At 41.4% G+C, this 15,793-nt stretch overlaps 1 protein-coding gene across 1 annotated transcript; it reads left to right on the top strand.

Moving 5' to 3' along the window:
• Nucleotides 1-7,628: 7,628 nt before the first annotated feature.
• Nucleotides 7,629-10,389, top strand: LOC146497040 (tripartite motif-containing protein 16-like). The gene has a single exon (XM_085140709.1). The coding sequence runs from the start codon at nucleotides 7,706-7,708 to the stop codon at nucleotides 9,362-9,364; it is 1,659 nt and encodes a 552-aa protein (XP_084996835.1). The 5' UTR covers nucleotides 7,629-7,705; the 3' UTR covers nucleotides 9,365-10,389.
• The last annotated feature ends 5,404 nt before the right edge of the window (nucleotides 10,390-15,793 follow it).

The raw sequence follows: 15,793 nt of genomic DNA, 5'->3' as shown, positions 1-15,793 counted from the left end.
ACACGTCTGGCACTGCGGGATTTGATTCCCTGCCGTTGTAGTGTGTTACTGATGGTGACCTTTGTTACTTTGGTCCCAGCTCTCTGCAGGTCATTCACCAGGTCCCCCCGTGTGGTTCTGGGATCTTTGCTCACCGTTCTCATGATCATTTTGACCCCACGGGATGAGATCTTGCGTGGAGCCCCAGATCGAGGGAGATTATCAGTGGTCTTGTATGTCTTCCATTTTCTGATGATTGCTCCCACAGTTGATTTTTTCACACCAAGCTGCTTGCCTATTGTAGATTCACTCTTCCCAGTCTGGTGCAGGTCTACAATTCTTTTCCTGGTGTCCTTCGAAAGCTCTTTGGTCTTGGCCATGGCGGAGTTTGGAGTCTGACTGGTTGAGGCTGTGGACAGGTGTCTTTTATACAGATGATGAGGTCAAACAGGTGCCATTCATACAGGTAACGAGTGGGGGACAGAAAAGCTTCTTACAGAAGACGTTACAGGTCTGTGAGAGCCAGGGATTTTCCTTGTTTGAGGTGACCAAATACTTATTTTCCACCCTGATTTACGAATAAATTCTTTACAAATCCTACCATGTGAATTCATGGATTTTTTTTTCACATTCTGTCTCTCACAGTTGAAGTGTACCTCTTGTGCAAATTACTGACCTCTGTCATCATTTTAAGTGGGGGAACTTGCACAATCGGTGGCTGACTAAATACTTTTTTGCCCCACTGTATAGCCAAATAAGAGCAGTAATAAAAGAGCGCTGCAGTGGTGGAGATACAGAACGTATTTGAGCATGTTGGAGGTTTTTGATGAGGAAAAATATGACGCAGAATCTTTCTTTCCAAGTTCACTGCCGTGCCAAATGATCTGATGTATCTATATCCTCTAGGATTTAAGAGTTTTAACAAATAACTCAAATGGAACATGCATCCAACATTAAAATAAACCTTTTGTCAAGCTGCTTATTCAATTTTGTAGTTTGCCCTGACTTGAAAGAGATTCTAAAATCTACCTGGATAATTGAACTGGATTTCACTCAATGACCACTTTTTCCTTCTTTCCCCTCCCCTTTCTCTATTTTACTTTATCAGACCAACTCCACTGAGCATTGCATTTGTTTGTTACCAACAGCAAGTTCCCAAAGCCAGTCAAAGATTAGCATTTTGTCAAATGGGTCAAAAAGCCCTTTAAATAGAAGAGGATCATACATAACCTATTTTATATGCTACACACACATAGGAACAACATGATAACAATAAAAGTGCAAAATAAAAATCTGACTTAATACACTCAATACATATATGTTAGTTTAGTAAAGAATATGGCCCCAGGAATAACATTAATAATAACATATTCAGTAAAAGGACTAGATGTTACAATCCCCGATAAAAGTGTGTGAATGTGAGAGTGAATGAATAGTGGAATTGTGAAGTGCTTTGAGGGTCTCGAAAAGTGCTATATAAATGCAATCCATTATTATTATTATTATTATTATTATTATTATTATTATTATTATTGTTGTTGTTATTATTATTATATTATTATTATTGTTGTTGTTGTTGTTGTTGTTGTTGTTGTTGTTGTTATTATTATTATTATTATTATTATTATTATTATAATGCATTGCTTCAAATGGAGAAAGTCTTGAGGGATGGCTATTATGAGGAAAGGCAGCCCAGAAACTTTACCAGTGGGTCACATCGTTGTGTGCCTCAACTTCAGGGTGATTTGGTCTTTTATCCAAGCTAGTCTGCCATTTTTTTTTTTACCTTTCTTATTTAGATTTAGGGATTAGAGATCTGATCTAGTTTATAATATTAAAATTTGGGACACATCGTCAGTAGTGGTTACTACTTTCCAATGCACATGGCACCTTTAACTTACTTGGTATTAGCAGTTAAACATTACTGTTAAAAGACACAAACTAACGATCAAACACACATCTGCTCAACATGCATCGTCACTAAAACAGTTTTAAGTCATTCAGAAACAACTGCACACATATGGAACGCCAGGACTGCCATAATGAATTAATTAAATACACCATTAAATAATTAATTAAATGTGTCAATAATTAATTAAAATGGGAAATAATTAATTAAATAAATAGTTATGACACATGTAATTAATTAATTATTGACACATTTAATTAATTATTTATGTATTTCACATTTTAATTAATTATTGACACATTTAATTAATTATTGACACATTTAATTAATTAATTATTGACACATTTAATTAATTATTTATGTATTTCACATTTTAATTAATTATTGACACATTTAATTAATTATTTAATGATATATTTATTTATTTCATTTTGGCAGTCCTGGCGCCTGGCTCTCATCATGAAATAATTTTATCTGTCAACCTCACCCATCAAACGCAGGGGGCGGGGTTAACGCTGATCGACTCAAAACCATTGCTTTGGCCTGGTGGCCATTGTTTTTAGCACACAACAACCAGCATGTGGAAACTAACAGAACTGAACTTTGAAAACCCTGTTTATGTGTGTCACCAAATACAGTTTTAATATTTTTTTAGCCGAGAATGTAGTGGTTTAATCCTCATGTGTCTGGTCGGTTTCTCAAGATAGAGCCTCTTTGCAAAAGTGCTTCGATGATTTCGGAGATGTCTGCCCAGTCTCACGGCAAAGCGTGGATAGACCCGCTCGCCTCACAAGCAAACGAGCTGTTATTACCACCGACAAAGCTCAGGCCCCGGTACACAGCTGTAATAACCCCCGCTGACACGGACTTCTTTTACTGAGGTTATATTTATCAGGGTTTTATTTCCTGATGTTCGTCATACATGTTTCAGTATAATTCTGAATTATAACTAACATTAAAAACATGTTTAAGGAGGAGAGAGAGCAAATAAATTCGATTAACAGCTGATCTTTGGGTTTTTGTTCAGTAATCAGTGTGACCTGTGTATAAACGCATAAAAGAGATAACGTTGGTGTTTCCTCATGTAGTAACTGCTGGCTTTAACTGTACAAAGGTTGTTCGAAACTATGACACACATACAGACTTCATGATGTTCGGCTAATATTTTTATTGTGAATATTAATCATGAGGGTAAATGGACCTGTACACCACAGAGCGAGGTCAGCATATCCACGATATCTTCAGCTCTCTGAGGTAACACAGAGTTTCCCAGCTGACTAATCTAACTGTCATCTACGAATAATTCACGGGTCATATCAATATGATTTTACAGAAAAGCATCCTTAGTACTGCCAACTATTCCAGAGACGTGAAAATCTACAGCATAAAGAACACAAAAATATAGCAGTCTAACGCAACACTGTAACAGAGATGAACGCGTCAGTTTGTCAAAGTGGAATGAAAGCGATTGGTTGAACAGGTGTTCGTGATCTGTGTTTTCTGCATTTTCATCAGCGTAAGAGACTCAGCAGTTATAACAGTTATACATTTAATAAATTACCAAATGAACGCAAGAAACGAGCAAACCTGTTCCGACAATTTGAGTTTGTGTTCCCTCAGCTGCAGACTGTTTAAATTTTTGAGAGGAAGATTAGATATAAAGCAATCGTCAAACATAGACTCAGTCTGCGTTCACATTTGATATGAGGCCAGGACGGATAATGGCTGTGTCCTGTTTTAAGATCATACATGTAAAATTGTTGTCTGACCTCCGTCGATCCAGCCGCTCAGAGTTAACTGAAGTTAACCTGGATAAATTATAGTTAAGGAGTATCACAGATAACACCCACGTGAGCTGTGTGACTGTTCACCACTACACTGAAATCAGTAGGCTATTACTGAAATACACGTGCTATTTCATAAACTATGATATAAATACTAAAGTCCTACTAACATGTTTAGTTTTAAAGGACACCTTCCTGCCTTATTAGCAGTATTAGTTTTCTTCTAACATCCAGAAGTCTGCACCATGTGTTTCATAGTTTGTAACAAACCTTTGACAGTTAAACATAACATGACCGAAAAAGCAAAAAAATAAATAAATAAATAAAAAGAGAGAGAGAGAAAAAAATCACACAAATTATATGTTAACCTCATTTATTTTTAGTTAAGTAAACTCTAAAAATTCTAACAGATCGCTGGTGCTTAGAAAACCTATTAAAAACAGATGATATAATATTTCTGTCCAGGTTGCAGTCTGCATTATGAACATGTAGTTGGAAACTCTGCTCCTCTCGGTGGAAATGCGCCTTCTCTTTCCTCTTTGTATAAAAACATTTTAAAAGTCAGTTTAATCTCAAAATTTACTGTTAAATCCAAAACACACCAGATAAAGAAAAGCGAATGGTTCAGTCTAACACATGTGCCAGTGAACCATTAAACGTCTGTAAAACTGTGCAGTTATGAAACGTAACTTTAACCTCAGCCAAACCGATTTGCTCAGTTGTAAATAAAACAGCGAAGTAAACGTGACCCGACAGACAGAACCTGAGTGAATTAAGTCCAGCGTTTAACCACTGAGAGCTAAAACTCAGCTGAGGTTTCAAAGCTGTGCCGGTGATTGGACATCAGCCGCTGATGAAGTGGGTTCGCCAATAAAGTGCTCTGTTGGGAAACAAGCTCCAGCAGCTCTGCGCTCGGGAAAAACTATATTTACTTATCTTGTGCAGAAAAATGTGCTGACGTTGCGTAATATCGAGCACCGGCTGCCCAGTTAAACTGTGACTATCACCAGATAACGTGGGCGTGTTTCTTGAATTAGCAGCAGGTGTTAAACAGCTGACAGGTGAGGAGGAGGATGCATGCAGGTAAACTGAGGGTCTGTTAAGCTGATCGCTGGTTTCGTGAGAAAAATGTCAGCTCGTTCTTTATGTTACAGAAGCACAGAGACACAAGACCAGGTGGAAAGAGACGATCGTTCGGTGAAAATGAGAATCTGCGAATGCAACACGTGGAACACGGAGAGTGGAATATGTAAACAAACCGGTTAACGTAACCCCCTCGGTGCACTCTGCATGCTGACTGTTAGCAGAGCTACTGAAATCTCTGAAAACATCTGAGCACCTTTGCAAACATGTATAGAACATGTTTGCAAAGGTTGACAACCTGACCCGACATGTGAAGATTACAACGCGACATTCGCGGCTAAAACACGGTTAAAAGTGTAGTTGGTGACAGAAAAACGGGGTATTTTAAAACTACACCACCAACATTGCTGCCTGTGATTTGAAATGCATTCTGGGATACCTGGCTGCCCCAAGTCTACACAAGCAATCGATTATCTAGGATCGACCTGTTTTGACTTACTTTGCACGGCAACCAATCAAATGTTAGAGAAGCTGCATGGGCAGCGTTAACCCCGCCCCCTGCGTTTGATGGGTGAGGTTGACAGATAAAATTATTTCATGATGAGAGCCAGGCGCCAGGACTGCCAAAATGAAATAAATAAATATATCATTAAATAATTAATTAAATGTGTCAATAATTAATTAAAATGTGAAATACATAAATAATTAATTAAATGTGTCAATAAATAATTAATTAAATGTGTCAATAATTAATTAAAATGTGAAATACATAAATAATTAATTAAATGTGTCAATAATTAATTAATTACATGTGTCATAACTATTTATTTAATTAATTATTTCCCATTTTAATTAATTATTGACACATTTAATTAATTATTTAATGGTGTATTTAATTAATTCATTATGGCAGTCCTGGCGTTCCATACACACAACCAACACCAAAATGCTTCCACTCGGGAGCATACACGTTAACAAAATGAGCTAAAATCACGTCACACCAGTTAAGTTATCAACTTCGACTGTTGTTTCACATTAACAGGTGTTGCTGATTGGCTGATGTTGGTAAAACAGATCTGTCATAGACTTGCTTTTCAGAAGCTGTTACCAATAAACCAGGAAATTAATGATATTTAGAAAATTAATGGTTTATATTTTGCCATTTGGTGGAAAAGTAAAAAGTTCTAATTTGCCTTTCATAAGCTCCAGTATTAAACATCATAAGTGCTTTAAAAGCCTTAACATAAGCATGTCTCTGATAGCCTGGTGGGAATTCCTAAAACGAAGTCTTCACTTATCCCATGTAAACTAAAATTATAATGCAAATATTCATAGTGGCATGAGAAAGAGATGAAAACCTAGAACACGTTATACAAGATGCAAAGTTTATTTTATTTGAAGATCTTCATCTGGTAAAAGGAAATTTGAGCATATTACTCCGGTTCTGACTGGCTTCCAATTGATTTTAGGATCCACTTTAAAAGCCTTTTATTAGTTTTTTAATCTTTAAATGGTCTGGCATTATATATACTTGACTGATCTGCTGAAGTGATATGTCCCCTCTCGTTCACTCCAGTCAGCTGAGCAGCTGTTACTCTCAGTCCCTAAATCACGTTTGAAACTTAGAGGAGACCGAGCGTTCTCTATTGTGGCTCCGAAGCTTTGGAATGATCTTCCTCTTCACATTAGGCTGTCTACATCAGTGCTGGTTTTTAAATCCAGATTAAAAACTTATTTTTATTCGCTGGCCTTTCACTCAGTGGGTAACTGACACTTTAACTTACATTTTATTATTATTATTATTGTTTGTTTGTCATAATTATTATTCTTATCGTACCTTTCATATTTCTGGAAGTAAACTTCTTTTTACAGCAAAAAAATCCCCTAAAATTCTGAGCAAGCACCGAGCACGATGCCACGGGAATGTGAAATTCACAGAGAAACCCCCGGATCCCCCCACTGACATGACCGATGCAGCACCGGGCAAACCTCCACCAACCCCACTCCTGCTAAACAGATTTAAGAGCGACAGGACTCAGTGCAGCTGCACGCTGATCAGCACCCTCTGTTTCTCTCTCTCTTCCTCTCTCTCTCCTCTTTTCTCTCGCCGGAGTGGAACTCACTGTGGGTTCACGCCCTGGGGAGATGAGTCACCTGGGTCTCATTAAGATGATCAGCATTTAAGCCAGGAGGTGACTGCTGTTCATCGCTGGATCGTTGTCTCCTAGTGAAGCCAAGCTACAGCAAGTCAAGTTAAGTGTGTTTCCTTTGTGTGTTGTATTTAACCCCGTCTCTCAGTCTACAGAGCTCCCTGAATTCCCCCCGTGTGATTCCTGAGTGGCAAGTGTTGGAGTGAGAACCAGTGATCGTGTGTGTGGATGATCTGAAGAACGCGTGCTTTTTCCCTGGACTTCCCTGGAGCCCCTTTTCCCTCACGCTGCTGTACATAGCAAACCCCCCCCCCCCCCCCCCCGCACCTTCTTGTATATACACCTGGTGAATTGTAAATTAATCTTTCTTGTGTGCATCTGAGCCCGGAGTCCTGCGCTTGAGTCCTCCTTCAAACCGTCTGAGTCTGACAAGCTGTCAGCTGTTCATTTCTGCTATTTGAATTGTTAAAAGAAGCAGAAACTATTCATTTAGCAGATTAACATAAAGGATAGAGAGGCATCCAGTTATTGACATTTATATTATTTAGTTAAAGGTTTGAACAGAAAACAATTAAACACAGAGCCTCTCCCCGCTTTCTGGAATGAATCACAGCATGAAAACCCTTCCTCTTCTTCCTGCTCTCTAGCTAAGAACCTCCTGTCTGTCATTTTACATTATGAAGATGGGTGTAACCAACATGTGTTGGCAGGCCCCATCACATGTTGTTCAGATCAGAGGTCAGAACAGCTTCTATAATAAGGAAGTGAAACTTACACAATCATTGACACTGAGAGGAGAAATGGCGCAGAAAGGAGTTCAGCTGGACCGAGAAACCTTCTCTTGTTCGATCTGTTTGGATTTACTGAAGGATCCGGTGACTCTTCCCTGTGGACACAGCTACTGTATGAACTGTATTAAAAGATTCTGGGACAAAGGGGAGAATCCTTTCTACAGCTGCCCTCAGTGCAGACAGACGTTCACACCGAGGCCTGTCCTGGTGAAAAACACCATGTTAGCAGTTTTAGTGGAGCAGCTGAAGAAGACTGGACTCCAAGCTGCTCCTGCTGATCACTGCTATGCTGGACCTGAAGATGTGGCCTGTGATGTCTGCACTGGGAGAAAAATGAAAGCCTTCAAGTCCTGTTTAGTCTGTTTGACATCTTACTGTGAGAAACACCTTCAGCCTCATTATGATTCACCTACATTCAAGAAACACAAGCTGGTGGAGCCCTCCAAGAAGCTCCAGGAGAACATCTGCTCTCGTCATGATGAGGTGATGAAGATGTTCTGCCGTACTGATCAGCAGAGTATCTGTTATCTCTGCCCTGTGGATGAACATAAAGGCCACGACACAGTCTCAGCTGCAGCAGAAAGGACTGAGAGGCAGAGAGAGCTGGAGGTGAGTCGACAAAACATCCAGCAGAGAATCCAGGACGGAGAGAAAGATGTGAAGCTGCTTCAACAGGAGGTGGAGGCCATCAATCAGTCTGCTGATCAAACAGTGGAGCACAGTGAGAAGATCTTCACTGAGCTGATCCATCTCATCCAGAAAAGAAGCTCTGATGTGAAGCAGCAGATCAGATCCCAGCAGGAAACTGAAGTGAGTCGAGTCAAAGAGCTTCAGGAGAAGCTGGAGCAGGAGATCACTGAGCTGAAGAGGAAAGATGCTGAGCTGAAGCAGCTCTCACACACAGAGGATCACATCCAGTTTCTACACAACTACCCCTCACTGTCAGCACTCAGTGAGTCTACAGACTCATCCAGCATCAATATCCGTCCTCTGAGCTACTTTGAGGATGTGACAGCAGCTGTGTCAGAGGTCAGAGATAAACTACAGGACATTCTGAGAGAGGAACGGACAAACATCTCACTGACAGTCACTGAAGTGGATGTTTTACTGTCACAACCAGAGCCAAAGACCAGAGCTGAATTCTTAAAATATTCAAAGGAAATCACACTGGATCCAAACACAGCAAACAAAAAGCTGTTATTATCAGAGGAGAATAGAAAAGTAACAAATATGGATCAACAACAGTCTTATTCTGATCATCCAGACAGATTCACTTATTGGTCTCAGGTCCTGAGTACAGAGAGTCTGACTGGACGTTGTTACTGGGAGGTGGAGTGGAGAGGGAGAAGAGGTCATGTAGCAGTTGTGTACAAGAATATCAGCAGAGCAGGGAAAGGGAAAGAATGTAACTTTGGACGTAATGACAAATCTTGGGCATTAGATTGTAACAACAGTTATACATTTTGGTACAACAACATTAAAACTCGTGTCTCAGGTCCTCGTTCCTCCAGAGTAGGAGTGTACCTGGATCACAGAGCAGGTATTTTGTCCTTCTACAGCGTCTCTGAAACCATGACTCTCCTCCACAGAGTCCAGACCACATTCACTCAGCCGCTCTATGCTGGACTTTGGCTTGGAAAGACTGCTGAGTTCATTAAACTGAAATAGTTTCTGTGGGGTTGAACAAAAGTATTTTACCAGCACAATATAATCTGCAGTATAATCATTGCCTTAACAATGTAACAGATAGCTTTAAGATGGCCTTAAAATGTTTATGCATATGATTATCCTACTAACCTTGTATTCCAGGTACAGTTCTAACTATTTTTACACATTGCATTTTGTGCTCATTAAGAGTTGTGGCTCAGTCTATTGAGGGTTATAAGCTTCACTGAGCGCGACGTCTCGGTTGATATATTGGGGGAGACTTGGAGCGTAAAGGGGCGCAGGCTTACAAAACACATATATCTGGTTATTCTTTATTATCTTTATTGGTTCATATTCTTTTATGAGGTTTTAAGTAGTATCATTTGATTAAGACATTTATTCAACATAGTGCACATATAGTTTTAGTAAACTGCTAACACATTAGAGAGTGGCCTCTGTTTGACTGTGAAAGTTAGTGCGTGAGGTGAAAGGTGAAATTGAGTGCATCTCAGGCTGACACACACACACACGAACACACAGTAGATAGAGTCATTTATAGGTGAGAGGTTAATCATGTTTGCCTGTAACTCTAAAATTGTCTCTGTAAAAGAGGAATGGTTTCTTGCTGTCTCTGCAAATAGAAGAACAGTTTGCCAGACGAGAAGTGAAAGTCAGACCGCTGACAGGAAACATCTGTCGTGGAGACGGAGACAGTGTTATCTTTAATTGTGTTAAGAGTCATTGTGATTATGAATTCTATCTATGTATAAACTGTATGTCTGTGACGTTTTTGGGGCGTCATTAAATTTAAGCCCTCAAAGGTATAAAACACCTGCTTATGCTCTGTAAGTCGAAGATCAGTTGCTGTCTGTGTATGGTGGTGATCTTCCCACGCGTGTACTTCATTAAAATCATCGTTTGATTGCACCTGGCTGGATCAGTGTTGTTATTCCTGGATTGCCTCCTGCACCTCTCCTCAATATTGAACCCTTAACATTTCCATTTTATTTTGTTAATCATTGTTTTGACATTTTGTGCTATATATATATATATATATATATATATATATATATATATACTCAAAATTGGTGGAGAAAATGTGAACCTAATCTCAATGACTATAGTAGTTAAGAGTACATATTTTCAACTTTCTTCTTCATAAAAAATAAAGAAGTCAACTTTTACTTTACTTGATTTTGACAACAAAAAAGATTTGATGTAATGATTCATCACAGGTAAAGTTACTCCACATTTTTAAGCATTGGACAAATGACTTTTCTTTGATGTGTCTTAGTTGGATAAGTAGAAGAAAATGGATGGCAATAGAAATGGCAATAAATAAATGGATATATGAAAGCTTTAAGGTATTTCTTGTTTCCAGTCTTTCAACTGATTGAATTACATTTTTAAAAATGTATTTAAAATTTCTTATGCAATAAAAGACTTTGTTATCATGTTTACTATCAAAGAAGTTGTAAGCATTAGATCTCAATCTAGGAAATGGAGTTATTACAGCAGAAACCTGAAACATTACTTTTACCAGATTTATTAAAGCTACCAGAATAACTATGAAAACAATTTAAAATAGTTTGAACAAGTAATTACACTGCTGAGCTTAAATCCAGAATAACCTAAACTATAACCACTATGCACAGTGATGCGCAGGCACTCAGTAGGCCACAGGTGTCAAACTCCAGGCCTTGAGGGCCGGTGTCCTGCAGGTTTTAGATGTGTCCTTGATCCAACACAGCTGGTTTAAATGGCTAAATGACCTCCTCAACATATCTTGAAGTTCTCCAGACGCCTGTTAATGAACTAATTCTTAGCCGTCTTAGGGGAAGCTTCCTTAGAAACATTGTCAATAGGTTCTTTTCTAATTTTGTTCCAAGTCACACAGAATTAATTGAGACAGAACAGTCAATGACAGGCTCAGGGACAACACTTTCACTCATATTTAGTCCAGAAATGTTCACGTCACATTTTCTATACCAAACTCACACAACCTCTGGAGGAATTGGCCAGTTTAGAAACACCAACGTAGAATAGAAAAGCCTTTTTTGCCTTGTACATGTTGTACATGTACAATGACAAAAAAAAGCCTTTTTTGTCATTGTACATGTACAACTAAACTGTAGCTTGACAGTTATATAATCATACAACTGTTATACAACTTCACAGTTATACAGTTCAAAAAAGTTCTTTTTGGACTTTAAACTCACAAAATCAGAATTTAAATAAACATCGGGAACACTGGCAGGTTCGGAACCAGCGCTTGGAACCTTATGGTTCCAAGCGCTGTGACCAGTCTTTGCATTTTATTATTATCTCATAACACTTGTTTAATCAGCTACCCTCTCTCCTGTGGACTGTTTAATCTCTACAGTCTCAGATCAACACAGCCCTGCCCTCCAGCACTATCAGCAGCAAGAGCAGAAGCAACCCCCCAAACAGCAACATTGTACCCATCAGGTAAAAAATAGGCTACATTTGCTTTGCATTGTGCCCACCTGATGACAGTGATATAGTGTGATGCGATTCCATATTAGATTCTTGATGAATGTGGGTTGTTGTTCTTCAGCCTGCTTCTATGTGCCCTTTTTAACTGTGAGCACCCGCCCCTTTAAACATCTCTGCACTGCCCTGACTAAATGTATATATAAACTGTCTCTCTTATAAAAAAAAAAAAAAAAAAAAGGCCCCGGTCTGGACGGGCCTGGGCTCCCTTGCCTTGGTGGATACCAGAGGACGGGGGTGCCTACTGGGGTCAGCGGGGGAGCTGGCCCTATTTAAGGGACATCCTCCCCTCCCTTCTTTTCCTCCCCATCCCCGGCTACCTTCGTCTTCCCGCTCCACCACACCCACCCACACAGGTAGGGCCTTGGGGTGCGGGTGTGTCACCAGGGTGCAGGGGAGAAATCCCCCCCCCCCGTCCTCTTCTGGCCACCTGTGCCTCAATTTTATCTCACAGCTTAGACATCCACATTACTTACACTCTCATAACACACACACATATATATATATAGGGCCTTGAGGGTGGGCACGTTAACGGCGTCCAGTAGACGGTCTGTGTATTCAAACCTACCTCTGGCGCCGGTGCCCACCTCTCAATTTTAAATCCATGTGGACATTGAGGGTTCTCGGGAGGGGCCGTGCTAACACCTTCTGCTCTCTGGCAGCAGCACCATGCTCTCCCGTGTTTTAAATACACTTTAGAGCAACACGCAGCAACACTACACTTGAGCGGGAAGAGGGAGGTATGGGGTCTTAACACCCCCCCGTTCTCTGCTAGCCATCGGGCGGGGGGGCTGGGAAGAGATGCTGGCTGTCTGATTGGCCTCCCTGCTGCTGCGGACCCTGGGGCGGTCTGCTTGCCTCCACCCCGGAGGGAAGGGTAACATCTCTTGGGTCTGGGTGCTGTTTCCCCCTTTGGGGGCGAGGATACCTGGACCCGGGGTATAGAGTATGTTTGGGGAGTGTGATTGTGTGTACATGTCCATTTACGTTTATTCCTACGTTGGGTGAGTGCTGAGTGTTTGTATACAGTGGGGCAAAAAAGTATTTAGTCAGCCACCGATTGTGCAAGTTCCCCCACTTAAAATGATGACAGAGGTCAGTAATTTGCACCAGAGGTACACTTCAACTGTGAGAGACAGAATGTGAAAAAAAAATCCATGAATTCACATGGTAGGATTTGTAAAGAATTTATTCGTAAATCAGGGTGGAAAATAAGTATTTGGTCAATAACAAAAATACAACTCAATACTTTGTAACATAACCTTTGTTGGCAATAACAGAGGTCAAACGTTTACTATAGGTCTTTACCAGGTTTGCACACACAGTAGCTGGTATTTTGGCCCATTCCTCCATGCAGATCTTCTCAAGAGCAGTGATGTTTTGGGGCTGTCGCCGAGCAACACGGACTTTCAACTCCCGCCACAGATTTTCTATGGGGTTGAGGTCTGGAGACTGGCTAGGCCACTCCAGGACTTTCAAATGCTTCTTACGGAGCCACTCCTTTGTTGCCCGGGCGGTGTGTTTTGGATCATTGTCATGTTGGAAGACCCAGCCTCGTTTCATCTTCAAAGTTCTCACTGATGGAAGGAGGTTTTGGCTCAAAATCTCACGATACTTGGCCCCATTCATTCTGTCCTTAACACGGATCAGTCGTCCTGTCCCCTTGGCAGAAAAACAGCCCCATAGCATGATGTTTCCACCCCCATGCTTCACAGTAGGTATGGTGTTCTTGGGATGCAGCTCAGTATTCTTCTTCCTCCAAACACGACGAGTTGAGTTTATACCAAAAAGTTCTACTTTGGTTTCATCTGACCACATGACATTCTCCCAATCCTCTGCTGTATCATCCATGTGCTCTCTGGCAAACTTCAGACGGGCCTGGACATGCACTGGCTTCAGCAGCGGAACACGTCTGGCACTGCGGGATTTGATTCCCTGCCGTTGTAGTGTGTTACTGATGGTGACCTTTGTTACTTTGGTCCCAGCTCTCTGCAGGTCATTCACCAGGTCCCCCCATGTGGTTCTGGGATCTTTGCTCACCGTTCTCATGATCATTTTGACCCCACGGGATGAGATCTTGCGTGGAGCCCCAGATCGAGGGAGATTATCAGTGGTCTTGTATGTATTCCATTTTCTGATGATTGCTCCCACAGTTGATTTTTTCACACCAAGCTGCTTGCCTATTGTAGATTCACTCTTCCCAGTCTGGTGCAGGTCTACAATTCTTTTCCTGGTGTCCTTCGAAAGCTCTTTGGTCTTGGCCATGGCGGAGTTTGGAGTCTGACTGGTGGAGGCTGTGGACAGGTGTCTTTTATACAGATGATGAGGTCAAACAGGTGCCATTCATACAGGTAACGAGTGGGGGACAGAAAAGCTTCTTACAGAAGACGTTACAGGTCTGTGAGAGCCAGGGATTTTCCTTGTTTGAGGTGACCAAATACTTATTTTCCACCCTGATTTACGAAGAAATTCTTTACAAATCCTACCATGTGAATTCATGGATTTTTTTTTCACATTCTGTCTCTCACAGTTGAAGTGTACCTCTGGTGCAAATTACTGACCTCTGTCATCATTTTAAGGGGGGGAACTTGCACAATCGGTGGCTGACTAAATACTTTTTTGCCCCACTGTATGTGTGCATGAGGGTGGGAATGCATGTCTGTGTCTGTGTGTGCCTGTTTGTCTGTGTCTATATGTCAAGTCGGGTCTTAGACTCCACCTCTCTGGGAACTCCCAGGCCCTCCAAGTGTGGAGGCTTATCTCCCCTCACCACACTCCCTGCCGGTGACTGATGCCCTCAGGGGTCGGTGCATTGTTGGTTCTTGGTGTCCGGGGCTGGGCGCTCAGGTATGTACCAGCTCACTCCCGGTGGCTACTTGGCGGGGCCTGGCGCCTGTTGCTCAGTCAGGCCTCTTCCGGGGCGCGGCAGGCCCTCGGGCCTCCCGCCTCTGCGCCTGCGGCTCGGTTCACTCTGGCACAGCTGGCTGCCGGCGGAGCCGGCGGGCACGCCGGTGCAGCCCCCTCTAGCTTCTGCCCGGTGGCTACTGGGTGACCCCTCGTCTGGGGATCCTCAGCCCTTCCCATGAAGGTGGCACGGATGCCCCTTCGGTGGTCCTCCTTGGGCTCTTGCACTCTGGGGCCTCTGGATGTCTGGGGCCTGGATCTCCTCCATGCCTGCTTCATGCCCTGGGGACAGGGCTATGGCTCTCTACATCCTCTTGCAGACCATTACATGGGGAAACCATTTGAATACAAGCGCGCCGATCCACACAGGTGTGCACACGGGTGTTCACTGTTCGTAGACTTAAATCACACCTTTCTTGGCTGTTACTTCAAAGCACATTGTGCGCTGTCTGTCCTGCGTGCTGCACAACAACATTCAATATGTAGTATTTACTGCTGTTTACACTTAGCTAGATTAATGCGATGGTGTTGTGTTTAGTATGTTGCTTTGTTTTGTTTTTTTTGCTTGTTTTCTATTCTTTTTCTCTCAACAGGTGATCCAGGAGATTTTTCCCCCCCCCCCCCCCCTTTCTCACTGTCCCTCTCCCCTTCTGTTTTTCTTTTCCTTCCTCTTTCTTTCTCCCTTTCCTATCCCTCACTCATGTCTGTCCCGTCTGTAACAACTGAAAATAAAATAAAATAAATAATAAAAACAAAGGTCGATCAAATGGACCAATACGGCAATGCCATGATGATCCATTTGGCAAAATAAATCCATTGGGTATCCTTGTTGGTCTTCAGACAACAATTCTGACGGCTAAAGAACCAAATGGGACAGGCAAAAAAAAGAAAAATAAATAAATAAATAAATAAATAAACTGTCTCTATGGTTTACAGTCTGAGTCTGACAAGCTGTCAGCTGTTCATTTCTGCTATTTGAATTGTTAAAAGAAACAGAAACTATTCATTTAGCAGATTAACAAAAAGAATAGA

Source organism: Neolamprologus multifasciatus, chromosome 18 (assembly GCF_963576455.1).
Source record: "Neolamprologus multifasciatus chromosome 18, fNeoMul1.2, whole genome shotgun sequence".
NCBI classification, from domain to species: Eukaryota; Metazoa; Chordata; class Actinopteri; order Cichliformes; family Cichlidae; genus Neolamprologus; species Neolamprologus multifasciatus.
This window is presented reverse-complemented; position numbering and strand designations above follow the sequence as displayed.

Excerpts from the sequence above, each read along its gene's own strand:
- LOC146497040 (XM_085140709.1), top strand. The coding sequence starts at position 7,706 with ATGGCGCAGAAAGGAGTTCAGCTGGACCGAGAAACCTTCTCTTGTTCG.